Genomic DNA, 17,146 nt, shown 5'->3' on the forward strand with positions numbered 1-17,146 from the left:
CTCCAGGCAGAGAAAGCCAACCATCTCCGATAGCCGGTTCTCCGACTTCGGGGGCTTTGAGTCCCTCCATGCCAGTATAATCCGCCTCCGGGCTACCAGGGAAGCAAAGGCCAGAACGTCTGCCTCTTTCTCCTCCTGGATTCCCGGATCCTGCGACACCCTGAAAATCGCCACCTCTGGACTCGATGCCACCCGTGTATTTAATACCTTGGACATGACGTCCGCAAACCCCTGCCAAAATCCCCTAAGCTTTGGACATGTTCAAAACATGTGGACTTGGTTCGCTGGTCCTCCCGCACATTTTGCGCACCTGTCCTCCACCCCAAAGAACCTGCTCATCCGGGCCACTGTCATGTGAGCCCGGTGCACGACCTTGAATTGAATCAGGCTGAGCCTGGCACACGTCGCGGTCGCGTTGACTCCACTCAACGCGTCCGCCAAAGGCCCTCCTCTATCTCTCCCCCAGCTCCTCCCACTTTCGCTTCAGCTCCTCGGTCTGCGTTTCCTCTGATCCCATAAGCTCCTTATAAATGTCAGAAAAGCTCCCCTCTCCTATCCATCCTTTAGAAACCACCCTATCCTGAATCCCCCTTAGCGGCAGGAGTGGGAAGGTTGGTACCTGTCTACGCAGAAGGTCCCGCACCTGCAGATCCAAAACTATTCTACCCACCTCAAATATCACCCGCTTTTTAATCAAAATTGCAACCCCTCTAGTCTTTGTATCCAGCCCAGAGTGGAAAACCTGACTGACCCAGCCTAACCTGGTCCACTACTCTAAGGTGCGTCTTCTGCAATATTACCACGTCCGCCTTCAGTCCCCTAAAATGCGCGAACACACGTGCCCTCTTAACTGGCCCATTTAACCCTTGAACATTCCGCCGATCAGCCATCCCCTTTCTTGGGCCCGCCTCCAGCCCCTGCACCGCTTCCTGCGGCCCGCCGGCCCCCGCCACCGACCTCCTCACTGTCCCTCCACCGAAGTCCCTCCCTCGCCAGCAGAACTACTCTAAAACCTAACCCATATAGGGGTTAACACCCCCCACTGCGCTTCCGTCAGCTAGCTCACCCAGCTCGCTTGATGGCCCCCGCCCCAGCGCCAAAAAGTCTCCTACCTATTGTTCCCTCGCTCCCCTCCCCCTGCTCGTACAAACAAATTCCCTCATCTAACAATCCCCACACAATCACCCAGCTGCAAAAAAAAAACATCACCCACCGAAATTCAAACAAGCACATCTCCACCCCACAAAAGTGCACATCAACAAAAAAGACATTGCCAACATCCAACAAAAAGAAAACCCAAAAACGAACCCCCCCCCCTCCCACCCCCCACCTTCTTAAACAAACTCAAAAACAGAAGGGAAAAAATAAGAGGAGAAAAAACATTTAAAAAAGAAAGGGGCTCAATATAGGCCAACAAGTTGCCTCAAAGTTCGAGAGTTCTCAGCCCCCCACCAGTCCTTTTCTTTTAGCAAAGTCCAGCGCATCTTCGGGCGACTCAAAATAATGATGCTAGTCCTCATATGTGACCCAAAGACGAGCCGGATACAGCAGTCCAAACTTCACCTGTTTCTTGAAGAAGATTGACTTAACTTGGTTGAAGCCTGCCCTTTTCCTAGCCACCTCCACACTCAGGTCCTGGTACACCCGCAGGATACTGTTGTCCCACTTACAGCTCCGCGTTCGCTTGGCCCACTGAACAATACATTCCTTGTCCAGGAACCTGTGGAATCTCAACACCATTGCCCTCGGAGGGTCCCCTGCTCGCGGCCTCCTCGCAAGCGCTCTATATGCCCTGTCCACCTCCCAAGGGTCGGGAGAATGCCCCCTCCCCCAGCAGCTTATCGAACATACCCGCTATGTATGCCCCAGCATCCGCTCCCTCAGCCCCCTCCTGGAGCCCGCCAATTTCTAAGTTCTGCTGGCGGGACCTATTCTCTCGGTCCTCCACCTTCTCCAGAAGCCTTTCCTGCTGCATCTCCAGCTCCAGCGCTGTTTGATGCTCCTCCTGCTCAGTCAGCGCCATCTCAACCTTCTGGATCGCCCGATGCTGGGCGTCCAATCTGTGCTCCAGCCGATCAATCGATTCTTTAATCGGGTCCAGAGAGTCCCATTTCTGCTTGGCAAAGCGGGCCTGGATGACCTGCATCAACTGCTCCGTTGATCGCTGCGCCGACACCCCAGGGGTCCAGTCCTCGGCCATGCTGTCTCCTGCTGAAGCTTCAGCACAGCTCTTGCCTATCTTCCTATTTCTGTCTTTTTGTGCACTTCTGGTTCTTTTCTCCATACACCGATACGTGGAAACTGCACAATTGCCTCAGCCTTCGAATTCACCGTTTAAAACCGGAAAAAAGTCCCGGGGAAAGGTCCGGAAGTCCGACCAGAGCGGGAGCCACCAAATGTGCGACTTACTCCTTCATAGCCGCCACCGGAATTCCCTAGCAACTATGCTGAGATGAACGCTACCCCCTGGCAAGTGCAAATACCCTAATGATGCTCCCCTATTTTTCTACCCTTTTTGCAGACAGTTTTCACAATTTTCAGCCCAGGTCTATGCACCTGCCAATAACATCTAACGAGATATTTGCATTTCTTGACCAATGGAAAGAGTGCTTCGTGCTTGCCGACAATAACTAACCTTAACTTTCACCCTTTTCTAGCCAATCAGTAACGTAGCCTGGGTTTCTGTTTACTGCTAATGCTAGACTCACTGGAGCCCAAATGTGCTTGTTGTAACTTCACATGTTCTTTCTTAAAGCTACAGTACAAATTTTGGCACTGAGATGGCAACTTGAAGTCTTCTTAACACTCCAATAGTACATACAAGTTTAGAATTTTCATCACTAAGCTTGTGTACAGTGCAATTTGCTAACTAACGCAGCTTTATCAATTACACATGTGCCAATGAGGTGAAGTCTAACAGTTTCCAATACATGTACAAATTAAATCATGCTTTTCCTGAAGTAACTTGCACAAAACAGTAGAGCAGGTTCATATTTCTGATAGCTAAAATATGTCGCACTTAAGTGGCGAGTTTTTAAAAAAATATATTAAATATAACTGAAAGCAACGAGACTCCTCAAATTGATTCTGAATTCAAACCAAAAAACTGCAGATGTTGAAAACTGAAACAAGAACAGGAAATGCTGGACATAATGCTGAATGTCACAAGTTTTCTTTTAACTGGTTCTGTCGCTTCACTCCAATTACTATATTGTTGGGGGAGAAGGGTGGCAAATGCATCCTCTTCTAGTACTCTTGCCAATAGCATCTTGGAATCTTCTAAACTGAGTTTATAATGAGAATTGCCCTCTACAACATGCTACAATGTAATGTACCCAAGCAAGTTTGAATGAAAATACAGGGAGTATAATTTCAAAGTTTGCAGACAATAAAAAAACTTGCAAATGTAGTAAATAATGAGCTGGGTGCCAGCAGACTTTCGGAGGACATAGACAGGCCAGTGAAATGTGCAGGCATGTAACAGATGCAATTCAATGCAGATGAGTGTGAAGTTATGACTTTTGGAGAAACAACACATAGAGGTAATATAATCTAAAATTTATTTTGGGAAGGGTGCAGGAACCGAGAAATCTGGAAATGCATATTTACCAATCTTTAAAGGTAGTAAAGCAAGTTGATGAGAGTCCTAATCTCTCCTCACCCAATTGCTTATCATCTTCCTCATTCCTGTCAGATTTCCTGTCGTCCTCTTCCGACTCCACCCCCCCACCACCAATTTCCTGTTGCCAGCCCTTCGAATTTGCTTTGCATCTCCCTGCCCCCCCTTCTGATCTCCTCTCCTTTATTTCCTCATCCCATCTCTCCCCAGCCACTTTCTCTCCCCCCCCCCCCCCCCCCCCAAACTCCATATCGATCTCTATCTTCTCCAACAAGCTGATAGAAAATGGCTGGCAACAGGTAGGAATGTTCTTCTGACTGCAGGGTGCAGCTAGGGGCATGTGTAGTTGTAACATTAGATGCCCTTGTGGGAGTCCTATGGAGCGGGGAGAGGTTTTATGTTTGGGGGGGGTATTGTTAAACAGAATAATATTTTCAGTCTGCCAATATTTGCAACATCAGGTTTAGGGTGCCTTTATGAAAGCATCCTGTGTTGCAATTATGAGTGAGTCGCTAAACTGACTGCATAACACAGCTTTAATCCAACATTTAGTCAGTATGGGAGCTGTGCATTATTGTTATAAACTTCAGACATAAGAACTATATTGGGGTTTTGATCATGATGATCATGTGGTAGCATGGTGGCACAGTGATGAGCACTGTTGCCTCACAGCGTCGGGGACCCAGGTTCAAATGTGGACTACCTATGTGGAATTTGCACATTCTCCCCCTGTCTGTGTGGGTTTCCTCCGGGTGCTCCGGTTTCCTCCCACAGTGCAAAGATGTACAGGCTGGGTGGATTGGCCATGCAGAAATTGCCCCTTAGTGTCCAACGGTTAGGCGGGGTTACTGGATTATGGGGATAGGGCGGAGGAGTGGGCCTGGGTAGGATGCTCTTTCAGAGGGTCAATGTAGATTCGATGGGCTGAATGGCCTCCTTCTGGTCTAGGGATTCTATTCAATATCGTGAAGATTATAAGAGGTCAGGTACATTAGTAATGTTCAATGGAGTGATTTTCTTCATATCTAAATTTGTTAAATGAAAAATAATTTTCAATGCAATGAGAAAAAAATTACACTGACTCATATAAATATTTCATAGTTTAAACTGCTGAGACTTTTATAAATTACAATGAAAATTGTTGCTTATTGTTAATTGAAAATAATCCTAGGATATACTAGTTTATAATAGTTTCTAGTATCCAGAGATGGACTTGATTCCAATTTATATCAAATAGGAAAATAATATTCTGTAAATGTGTATGGCATGACTTTTAAATGAGTGTGTATCTTTTTTTAGAAATTACTATAGTAACGAGGCATTTTAAGCATGTATTAGATGCTTTAATACCACAAGCAAAGAATCAATAGAACAGTAATATTTTGGGCTCCAAAGACATTGTGCCATCGCCTGGTAAAAATATGGATATGCAACAATAACTCATTAAATAACAGCTTCCATTTTCAGTTGTGCCATCAGCGACATTTGAAACAATTGCCTATGTCATCCCAGCTCAGAATTCAACATTATTATATCTATACATTTGGTTATTATAGTGTTAAAGTATTTTGTGTTTTCCACTGAGCTTTTGAAACTCGAGTAGCTGACAGGCTACTCTGGCACTGCCACAGACTTGATGGGCTGAATGAAAATGCAGATTAATTTACAAACTCTGAAGATTAAAAACAAAATTATTTACATGTTTCTGACTTTCAATTTATGATTCGTAAGGTTCTGATGATGGACGAGAACCTGACCTCTACAAAGAATCTCTCAACAAGCTGTAATTACAGGTTCCATTTCAGACTCACTTGTAACCAGCCCCCGAGTAGAACAATTATTGTTAATTCACAATCTATCCTAAGGTCTGCACCGAATTTCTAGAGAGTTCAGCCTGCTGTGCAACATCTTGTTGAAGGCTGCTCAACAATCTGTCAAGCTTCCAACATGCCAACTTTTTGTAATCCTTCAATAAATATAATTAAACTGGTGAGACGGGATGACTTTTTTCCTGTAGTTATGCAGTGATTCCCCAATATCCCATGATCTTTCTAGATGGTCATACAATGTCACTAATACTTTATGGCAATCATCTTGGCAACTGTATCACTCTGATTCTGCAGTTTACATATAAATTAATGGCCCTATTGTTTGAGTCTTGACTGACGGCCTTTTTAAATGCAAGTACCACAGGGTCTCCTCATCAGTCCATGAGAAAAACGAGCTGTTAATTGTGAGCCAGTGGTTCACACACATTTATTTCAGTGCTGTTGGATGAATATCAACGGGGCTAACTGCTTTCAAAGCCCATATTTAAATTTTTTATCCCATCCTTAAAATTACAAAGCCAATGTTCAGCGTGTACAGGGCAAACCTGTAATCCATCTCATTGCTTGCTCCAAAAAACAACTCAAATTCAAACTGAATCTAATTCATAGTCTCCACAAGAGAGACATACAAGATCCAAGCTGACAAGAAAAGGCATTGCATCTCCTCTTGGGCTTGATCTGACAACTGATCTTAGCCAAAACTCATCTTTTAACATGGGCAATTTCTGTATCCACAGACTCCACTTCTGCATATTTAATCTTTGCATCATTTCTACCCAATGATAATGACAATTTGACATCAGCTTCAGGTGTGACACCTGTTGAAAAACAGCAATTTAAATCTTAAATGATACCTTAGAGCTCCACCCAAATGTGCCCATGAGAATTCTTCAGTGGTCATGTGTAATTTTTAATACTTTATTGACTCTCAACACAGCTAAAAAAGACCATTTTAATATTACCAGATATATCTACTATACATCTCTTCATTCCCAATTTAATGAATCAGATTTTGGCTAAATCCGGTTAGATATTTTTTTACTATGTGCCCTTCTTTTGACACTACATAACTTCTATATGTAATAGAATGACTTAAGATATATTCCAGCTCCAATGACCTCTGTCTAACAAGATTGAGAAGAGGTAATTGCAGCTGGAATATCTTTTAAGTCATTCTATTACATAAAGAAGCTGTATAGTGTCAAAAGGACACCATTGAGTCATCTGTTTCTGTAAATGTAATATTTTTCTAATATGGTACTAGCATTACATTTACAACAATATTAACTAGTTAATTTCATTAAATCTAATTCAATGCTTGCAGTCTCCTAGATTTTCCCATGTGGCGGTATGATGCCACATGAGGGCACACTACTCTGAATTTGATCCGTCCCTGAACTCTCCATGTACCTTGGCCTGCTGTGTAATGCAGTAATTATTTTTAACAGCTACAGATATCTCTGCCTTAATCCTTCCCTCAACATGGTGGATCACCATTGCATCATTTTTGTTCCTAATGCCTAGGAAAATTTAATTCCCCTTAACACAAACATTCTCCCTTGTTTTAATATCATAGTGCAAAAGGAACAACATAGCTCATTGTAGCTAATCAAAACATAGGCTGGTTAAAATGAGAGAACACATAGAAAAATACACTGGTGAATGTCAGCAAACATACAGATGGGAATTTTGGTGAATGGAAGCTTTGTAATAAACCCTAATTGTTCTTTAAAATTCGGTAATCTTGGGAAATTTGGAACAAGTATCATGTACATCTGCTGCATTATACATGAGCAAATAAAATGAGTGAACCAAATTAAGCAACGAGCCATCCAAATATACTAAAATGTGACTCCTTAAATTTGTCCACACTGTATTTTTCCTAAATTTTAATTGTTCCTTTTTCCCACCCTAGAATATGTTATCTCTTTTATTTTTACAAATTTAGAGTACCCAATTCTTTTTTTTTTCCAATTGAGGGGCAATTTAGCATGGCCAATCCACCTACCTGCACATCTTTGGGTTGTGGGGTGAGACCCACACAGACACTGGGAGAATGTGCAAACTTCACACGGACAGTGACCTGAGGCCGGGATCGAACCCGGATCCTCAGCGTTGTTAGGCAGCAGTGCTAACCACTGCGCCACCGTGCTGCCCAGAATATGTTATCTAGCTAACTGCCAAAAGTGTTATGGATATCTGCGGTGCAGTAATCTGAGCCAAAATACACCTTAAATCTCAGTAATTACTTGCATATACAAATATTTTGGCCAATATTCTAAAACTGTAAAGGTGTAATTTAAGACATTCTGTAGATTATAAAAAATAGTTCACTGTAAACTCATAGCTGTCCAGTAATTTACAGGATCCACGTAGAATGTTCTGGAACAAAAAACACTTGTTCATCGAGGTAGGAGGGTCTTCAGCAAGAGGCTTGCTGCCAAACTATTATTTGGCACAGTTCATAGCAGTGTTTGAATTTTATTAAAAGTTACAATATAGTGATAAAATATTTGCAGGATAATCTGCATCTGTTTACAAAAAAAATGAAGGCAGTTTGACAACATGGCAATTTCTGAAATTTCAGTGTAATAGAGATATCTCTGAATCTGTCATTCTTTCTTTTTCTTCTTTTAAAAAAAATTTAGATTGCCCAATTTTTTCCAATTAGGAGGCAATTTAGCATGGCCTACTCTGCACATTTTTGGGCTGTGGGGGTGAAACCCATGCAGACACGGGGAGAATGTGCAAACTCCACACGGACAGTGACCCAGAGCCAGGATCGAACCTGGGACCTCAGCGCCGTGAGGCAGCTGTGCTAACCACTAGGCCACCGTGCTGCCCTCTGTCATTCTTTCTTGAGCATTAATCTACGATGGCTTGGGAACATGATTCATGAAAATAATTTATGAGAAACATTCAAGGCGCTTACACCGGGCTACGAGGCAGGGGTGCCCGCTGTCACTGCTGCTGTTTGCGCTGGCCATAGAGCCATTGGCGATGGCTCTCAGGGGGTCGGCAGAGTGGCGGGGGGGACAGCGGGAGCATCGGGTGTCGCTCTATGCCGAAGCCCTCTTCCTGTATGTTTCAGATCTGTTGGAGACAATGGGAAGTATATGGGCCTGCTGGAGAGTTTTGGAGGATTCTCTGGGTACAAGCTGAATGTAGGGAAAAGCAAAGAATTCCCGGTGAATGAGCTGGGACAGCTGGCTAATTTAGGGGTGATGCCATTTACGGTAGTGAGGGCTAGGTTTAGGTATTTGGGGATTCAGGTAGCGAGAGAATGGACGGGGCTTCACAAGTGGAACTTAACGAAGCTGGTGGAGGAGGCAAGGGAGGATCTTCGGTGGGATACACTGCACTTAATGCTGGCAGGGAGGGTCCAAGTGGTGAAAATGAATATTCTGCCGAGGTTCTTTTTAACTTTAAAGCTCTCCCGATCTTTATACCAAAGGACTTTTTTCGGAAAGTGGACACAATCATTTCTGACTTTGTATGGGTGGGGAAGGTGCCGAGGGTGGGGAGGACCCTGCTACAGAGGCAGCAGGGAGGGTTGGCGTTGCCGAACTTGCTTCACTATTGGGTGGCGAATGTGGACAAGGTGCAGCGGTGCTGGGAAGGAGAAGGAGTAGAGTGGGTTAGGATGAATCTTGTAAGGGGTCTAGTTTGAGGGCTATGGTGACGGCAGCGTTGCCAATGGCTCCGAGTAGGTATTCAAGGAGCCCGGTGGTGCAGTCCATAGTGAAGATATGGAATCAGTTGAGGAGGCATTTTAGGGTGGAAGGGATGTCGGTGTTAATGCCGCTGTGCAAGAATCATGTTTGAGCCGGGGGGGTGGATAGTGTAAAGAGGAGGTGGAGGGAAGTGGGGCTGGTCAAGGTGAGGGATTTGTATTTGGAGGAAGGGTTCGCCAGGAGCTAAGGGAGAGGATCGAGCTGCCAAGGGGGAGTGAGTTCAGGTATCTGCAGCTTAGGGACTTTGCGCGAAAGGTCTGGAGTGGGTTTCCTAGGTTGCCGGGATACGCCCTGCTGGAGCAACTGCTGCTCCCAGATGTGAAAGGGGAGAGAAGAATTGGGGATATATGCAATTGGCTGGGGGAGCAGGGAGGTGAGCGGGTGGTGAAGATCAAAGAGAAATGGGAAGCGGAGTTGGGAGGGGAGATCAATTGGGGAGCATGGAGTGAGGCACTGCATAGGGAGTGCCTCATGCAAGGATGAGCCTGATACAAGGATGAGCCTGATACAGTTTAAGATGGTGCATAAGACTCTGGTGAGAATGAGTGGATTCTTTCAGGGGGTATAGAATCATAGATGTTTACAGCATGGAAACAGGCCCTTCGGCCCAACCAGTCCATGCTGCCCAGTTTTTACCATTAAGTTAGTCCCAGTTGCCCGCACTTGGCCCATAACCCTCTATACCCATCTTACCCATGTAACTATCTAAATGCTTTTTAAAAGACACAATTGTACCCGCCTCTACTACTACCTCTGGCAGCACATTCCAGACACTCACTACCCTATGAGTGAAGAAACTGCCCCTCTGAGCCCTTCTGAATCTCTCCCCTCTCACCTTAAACCTATGCCCTCTAGTTTTAGACTCCCCTACCTTTGGGAAAAGATGTTGACTATCTACCTTATCTGTGCCCCTCATTATTTTATAGACCTCTATAAGATCACCCCTAAGCCTCCTACGCTCCAGGGAAAAAAGTCCCAGTCTATCCAGCCTCTCCTTATAACTCGAACCATCAAGTCCCGGTAACATCCTAGTAAATCTTTTCTGCACTCTTTCTAGTTTAATAATATCCTTTCTATAATAGAGTGACCAGAACTGCACACAGTATTCCAAGTGTGGCCGTACCAATGTCTTGTACAACTTCAACAAGACGTCCCAACTCTTGTATTCAGTGTTCTGACCAATGAAATCAAGCATGCCGAATGCCTTCGTCACCACCCTGTCCACCTGCGACTCCACCTTCAAGGAGCTATGAACCTGTACTCCTAGATCTCTTTGTTCTATAACTCTCCCCAACGCCATACCATTAACTGAGTAGGTCCTGGCCTGATTCGATCTGCCAAAATGCATCACCTCACATTTATCTAAATTAAACTCCATCTGCCATTCGTCGGCCCACTGGCCTAATTGATCAAGATCCCGTTGCAATCCTAGATAACTTTCTTCACTATCCACTGTGCCACCAATCTTGGTGTCATCTGCAAACTTACTAACCATGCCTCCTAAATTCTCATCCAAATCATTAATATAAATCACAAATAACAGTGGACCCAGCACCGATCCCTGAGGCACACCACTGGTCACAGGCCTCCAGTTTGAAAAACAACCCTCTACAACCACCCTCTGTCTTCTGTCGTTCAGCCAATTTTGAATCCAATTGGCAACCTCACCCTGGATCCCGTGAGCTTTAACTTTCTGCAACAACCTACCATGCGGTCGGTACCTTGTCAAACGCTTTGCTAAAGTCCATGTAGACAACGTCTACTGCACTGCCCTCATCTACCTTCTTGGTCACCCCCTCAAAAAACCCAATCAAATTTGTGAGACATGATTTTCCACGCACATAGCCATGCTGACTGCCCCGAATCAGTCCTTGCCTCTCTAAATGCTTGTAGATCCTGTCTCTCAGAATACCTTCTAGCAACTTACCTACTACAGACGTTAGGCTCACCGGTCTGTAGTTCCCAGGCTTTTCCCTGCTGCCCTCCTTAAACAAGGGCACAACATTCGCCACTCTCCAATCTTCAGGCACCTCACCTGTGGCTGCCGATGATTCAAATATCTCTGTTACGGGACCCGCAATTTCCTCCCTAGCCTCCCGCAACATCCTGGGATACATTTCATCAGGTCCCGGGGATTTAGCTACCTTGATGCGCTTTAAGACTTCCAGCACCTCAGCAGATGAGTGTGAAAAGTGTGGGCGGGGCCAGTGAATCACATGTACATGTTTTGGGGTTGCGCAAAATTGGGAAGATTCTGGGTGGGAGTGTTCGCCGTCTTAGCCAGGAGGTGGAGGATCCGGACCCTTTGGTAGAGATATTTGGGGTCTCCGAGAAGCCAGAGCTCATGGAGAGGAGGAAGGCCAATGTCTTGGCCTTCGCCTCTCTTTTTAAAAAAAATAATTTTTATTAAAGATTTTCATAAAATATAAATAACAAAATGAGAAAGAAAACAGAACTCAACAGGGTTAAGTACAAAACACAATCTAAAAAAGCAACCCCCCAAGCCCCCCCCCCGTACATAAATAATAAATTAACATTAACACCCCGACTTAACACAACAGGTGTATACACCCCCTCTGACCCTCCGGTGTAAATAACATAAACAAAAATAAAGTAAACCCCCCTCCCCCCGAGCTGCTGCTGCCGTTGGCCAATGTCTATCGTTCTGCCAGAAAGTCTAAGAACGGTTGCCACCGCCTAAAGAACCCTTGTAGCGACCCTCTCAAGGCGAATTTCACCCTCTCCAATTTAATGAACCCTGCCATATCGCTGATCCAGGATTCCACGCTTGGGGGCTTCGCATCTTTTCACTGAAGGAGAATCCTTCGCCGGGCTACCAGGGACGCAAAGGCCAGAATTCCGGCCTCCTTCGCCTCCTGCACTCCTGGCTCCTCTGCCACCCCAAATATTGCGAGCCCCCAGCCCGGTTTGACCCTGGATCCTACCACCCTCGACACTGTCCTCGCTACGCCCTTCCAAAATTCCTCCAGCGCTGGGCATGCCCAGAACATATGGGTGTGATTTGCTGGGCTCCCTGAGCACCTAACACACCTGTCCTCGCCCCCAAAGAACCGGCTCATCCTTGTCCCGGTCATGTGTGCCCTGTGCAGCACCTTAAACTGTATGAGGCCGAGCCTCGCGCACGAAGAGGAAGAGTTCACCCTCCCTAGGGCATCTGCCTCTCCCCTCCCAATCGATCTCCTCTCCCAACTCATCCTCCCACTTACCTTTCAACTCCACCACCGAGGCCTCCTCCTCCATCTGCATCACCTGGTACGTTTCTGAGATCTTCCTCACTCCCACCCACCCCCCTGAGGGTCTTCGCCTCTCTGATTGCACGGCGGCACATTTTGCTGGAGTGGTGATCGGCATCCCCACCAGGGGTAGCGTATTGGTTAGGTGACCTGTACGACTTCCTGCGATTAGAGAAGATAAAGTATGAGTTAAGAGGCTCTTCAGGAGGGTTTGAGGAAAGGTGGGGGATGTTTGTGACCGTGTTTGAGGGGCTGTTCGTCGCAGGGTAGGGGGGATGAAAAAGAGGAAAAATCTGCAAAGGCTGTACAGTTGATTGTGTGGAAGCATGTTTCCCAGGATGTTTGTTCGCTGTAACCTGTTTTGATACATGTTGTAATAAAATACATTTTATTTAAAAAAAGAAAAGTTCAAGGCAGAATTTACTACATGGGGGTGGATGTTTGATATTGCACTTCTGTAATGCATTTTCATAAGTGAAGGTTTGTAATTATCCATATTTTCTTTCAGAAAATGTCAAGATTGTAAATCTACATGGTAAATTGAAATCGAGCAAAAAGTTGGCATCAGAGCTAAGTTTTGACTTTTGCATTGAATCAGTAGGTAGGTAAATTGCTCAATGGTTTGACATATAAATTGAAATTTTTTAAGATAAATTTATGGAGTAAAATCTGTTTAGCTACCTTTTCAGAATTTAAAACTATTTTAATTGGACTGCTGGGTTGGGCAGGTAGAGATCAAATGAAACTTAATACAAGGAAATGTAAGGTGATGTATTTTTGAAGGAAGAATGAGAGGATATGAATGCTAAATAGTAAAATTTTCATAGGAATAGAGGCTTCAGGACATTAGATATCAAATCTTAACAAATTGCTAAAGCTATTTAAACAAAAAAAAGAGCCTGTGTCTTATAAATGGAGTACAGGCTACAAAATCGGAGATATTGCTGATTTAATACAGATCAGTTGGGCTGCAGTTACAATATTTATAAAGGATCATCTTTGGAGGCAGAAGCTGAGGTACTAATTTGCATTTGTTTTCACTGCATGATAGAATGCTGCAAATTCACCAGTAAAGAAGGGAAGGTCTTAGTGATATTGGATATGATTAGTAAAGGACAAAAAGGTTCTAAGTTTCTAGAACCCATAGTAGAAAAGTCATCCAGTCTGGAAGGGTGCATCCTAGATTGCTGAGAAAAGGGTGAAAATTGAAGAGGATCTGGCCACAAGCTTGCAATTCTCCTTCAATATGGGGGTGTAACCAAGAGTACTTGGGGATTGCAAATATTACAGCCTATTAAAAATACAGGAGATGGATAAACTCAGAAATTATAGACCAGTCAATAATTGGTGGGGAAATGCAAATTAATTGGCTTTTGGAAAATTATGGAGAAATAAATGAAAGTCAGCATGGACTGTTAAAGGACAAATCCTGTTCGGCAACTTGATTGATCTTTGAACCAATAAAGGGTTGATGAGAGTCGTGCTGCTGATGTTGTCGATACGGACTTTAAAAAAAAAAATTTTTTTTAATTTGACGAAGTATCACATAATAGATTTATAAACAAAATTAAAGTCATGCCATGTGATCGTATAGGTAAAATCACCACAATCCCAGATGACCATAGGTTGCTTTCCCCTTTGAGGGGGAGAGCTGACTGGTGGTGATTTGACCTAAGGATCACCACACCTTAGGTAAGGGGCAAGGCTGAGAAGGCAGGCCTTCATGATGTCCATGCCATGTAAAGTGACTATGGCAGTCTCGGTGCAAAATTGTCCAGTAACAGAATAGTGGTGACCGGTTGTTTTTCAGACTAGAAGGAACTATACAGTGGTGTTCCCCAGGGATTGGTGTTATGACGACTGCTGTTTTTGACATATATTAGTGACATGGATTAGGTACAGGCCATAATTTCAAAAGGTTGCTGATGGCACTATATTCAGATCTGTAGTAAACAGTAAAGAGGTTAGTAATAGACCCCCCCCCCCGAGGACAATGACATGCTGCAGAAATAGGCAGACACGGGGCAAATAAATTCACACAACATGAAGTGATACATTTTGAAAGGAAGAATGGGGAAAGGCAATATAAAATAAATAGTACAATTTTAAAGGGCAATCTGGAAAAGAGAAACTTTGGTGTTTACAAATACAAAACTTTGAAGGTAGCTGAGCAAGTTCCTTGGTTTTATAATAGAAACATGGAGTACAAAGCAAGAATTTTAGACACTTGTTAGGCCCCAGCTGGAATATTATGTTCAGTCCTGAGCAGCACAATTTAGGAAGTGTATCGAGACCTTGGATAGGATGCAAGACATTTACTGGAATGGTATCCGGTGAAGAACTTTTAGTTCTGTGGAGAGATGGAGAAAGTGGCGCTGTTTTCTTTAGAGAAATGGGGGAAAATGAATATCAAGTTATGGCTTCTTGTGCCGTTGTAATTCTGAGTTAAAATGTGTTTATTTGAAAATTAATGATTCATAAATATTGAACATAAAATATTTATGAATAATATTGTCAATAACCAGTACACACTCCACATATTGCTCTGTGAATGTTTTTCAATTATTGTGCAATTATGAAAAGTTTGAAATGTATATTTTAAAATTGAGAAAAGTAACCTCAACTAGATACCAAACAGAACAGTGCAAAATGTACTTATTCTAATGTGTATTTCTTTCTACCCCTCCCTCAATACCCCCCACAACTTTACAGTGTGCCTTCAGGATAGTATACTGGCTTTCTGGAAGCACGGTATGCAGGGCAAAAGTTTCAAGTCAAATGAAGTAAGTCCACTGTAATTACTTCCACAGCTGACAAGTAGTTGATAATAGCAGGCCTGCTCAGAAATCTGCATTCTTCACCATTTTTGAGGCTTACATGCACAACTGTAGTACTTGAACAGCAAATTAGACAACACGCCTGAATGTAGAAGCTTGCAATATTTTTTAATGGCACCAAATGACATTTCTGATCACTAGCTTTGTAAATACACAATTGGAAACTAAATACCACTGTTTCTGCCAGTCTTCAATGTGAATTAATTGCTCTTGGTTTGTTCAGTAATGTTGCGGATTTAATATCCAGAAATGCTGGATTTCATTTTGGATGAATTTGGCTATTTAGTTGCTGTAGTTCAACAGTGCAAAACTCATTACTTTGAAATAGGAATCCTGTTCCAGAGATTGTGAAGATCATGCTGGTGTATTAATAATAATAATCTTTATTGTCACATGTAGGCTTACATTAACACTGCAATGACATTACTGTGAAAAGCCCCTAGTCTCCACATTCCAGCACTGTTCGGGTATACAGAGGGAGAATTCCGAATGTCCAAATTGCCTAACAGCACATGGATGGATGGATGGATTTGTTTATTGTCCTGTGTACCGAGGTACAGCGAAAAGTATATTTCTGCGAGCAGCTCAACTGATCATTAAGTACATGAGAAGAAAAGGGAATAAAAGAAAATACATAATAGGGCAACACAACATATACAATGTAACTACAAAAGCACTGGCATCGGATGAAGCATACAGGGTGTAGTGTTAATGAAATCAGTCCATAAGAGGGTCATTTAGGAGTCTGGTGACAGTGGGGAAGAAGCTGTTTTTGAGTCTGTTCGTGCGTGTTCTCAGACTTCTGTATCTCCTGCCCGATGGAAGAAGTTGGAAGAGTGAGTAAGCCGGGTGGGAGGGAACTTTGATTATACTGCCCGCTTTCCCCAGGCAGCGGGAGGTGTAGATGGAGTCAATGGATGTGAGGCAGGTTCGTGTGATGGACTGGGCGGTGTTCACGACTCTCTGAAGTTTCTTGCAGTCCTGGGCCGAGCAGTTGCCATACCAGGCTGTGATGCAGCCTGATAGGATGCTTTCTATGGTGCATCTGTAAAAGTTGGTAAGAGTCAATGTGGACATGCCGAATTTCCTTAGTTTCCTGAGGCAGTATAGGCGCTGTTGTGCTTTCTTGGTGGTAGCGTCGACGTGGGTGGACCAGGACAGATTTTTGGAGATGTGCACCCCTAGAAATTTGAAACTGCTAACCATCTCCACCTCGGCCCCGTTGATGCTGACAGGGGTGTGTACAGTACTTTGCTTCCTGAAGTCAATTACCAGCTCTTTAGTTTTGCTGGCATTGAGGGAGAGATTGTTGTCGCTACACCACTCCACTAGGTTCTCTATCTCCCTCCTGTATTCGGACTCATCGTTATTCGAGATCCGGCCCACTATGGTCGTATCGTCAGCAAACTTGTAGATGGAGTTGGAACCAGGTTTTGCCACGCAGTCGTGTGTGTACAGGGAGTAGAGTAGGGGGCTAAGTACGCAGCCTTGCGGGGCACCGGTGTTGAGGACTATTGTGGAGGAGGTGGTGTTGTTCATTCTTACTGATTGTGGTCTGTTGGTCAGAAAATCGAGGATCCAGTTGCAGAGTGGGGAGCCAAGACCTAGGTTTTGGAGCTTTGATATGAGCTTGGCTGGGATTATGGTGTTGAAGGCGGAGCTGTAGTCAATAAATAGGAGTCTAATGTAGGAGTCCTTGTTTTCGAGATGCTCCAGGGATGAGTGTAGGGCCAGGGAAATGGTGGCTGATGTGGACCGGTTGCAGCGGTATGCGAATTGCAGTGGATCAAGGTCTTCTGGGAGTATGGAGGTGATGCGCTTCATGCTCAACCTCCTCGAAACACTTCATTACGACTGAAATCAGGGCCACTGG

The 17,146-nt window shown here is 44.2% G+C and overlaps 1 protein-coding gene across 3 annotated transcripts in view; it reads left to right on the forward strand.

Annotated features, from left to right (window-relative positions):
• map4k5 (mitogen-activated protein kinase kinase kinase kinase 5) overlaps positions 1 to 17,146 on the forward strand; it is a 309,224-nt gene that overhangs the window by 269,851 nt on the left and 22,227 nt on the right. For all 3 annotated transcript variants that reach the window (XM_072489787.1, XM_072489786.1, XM_072489788.1), the window contains 2 exons: positions 12,945 to 13,037; positions 15,149 to 15,219. In XM_072489787.1, coding sequence (XP_072345888.1) covers positions 12,945 to 13,037; positions 15,149 to 15,219 — 164 coding nt within the window. The remainder of the gene's footprint in view (positions 1 to 12,944; positions 13,038 to 15,148; positions 15,220 to 17,146) is intronic.

This window comes from Scyliorhinus torazame, chromosome 2, assembly GCF_047496885.1.
Source record: "Scyliorhinus torazame isolate Kashiwa2021f chromosome 2, sScyTor2.1, whole genome shotgun sequence".
Taxonomy (NCBI): Eukaryota; Metazoa; Chordata; class Chondrichthyes; order Carcharhiniformes; family Scyliorhinidae; genus Scyliorhinus; species Scyliorhinus torazame.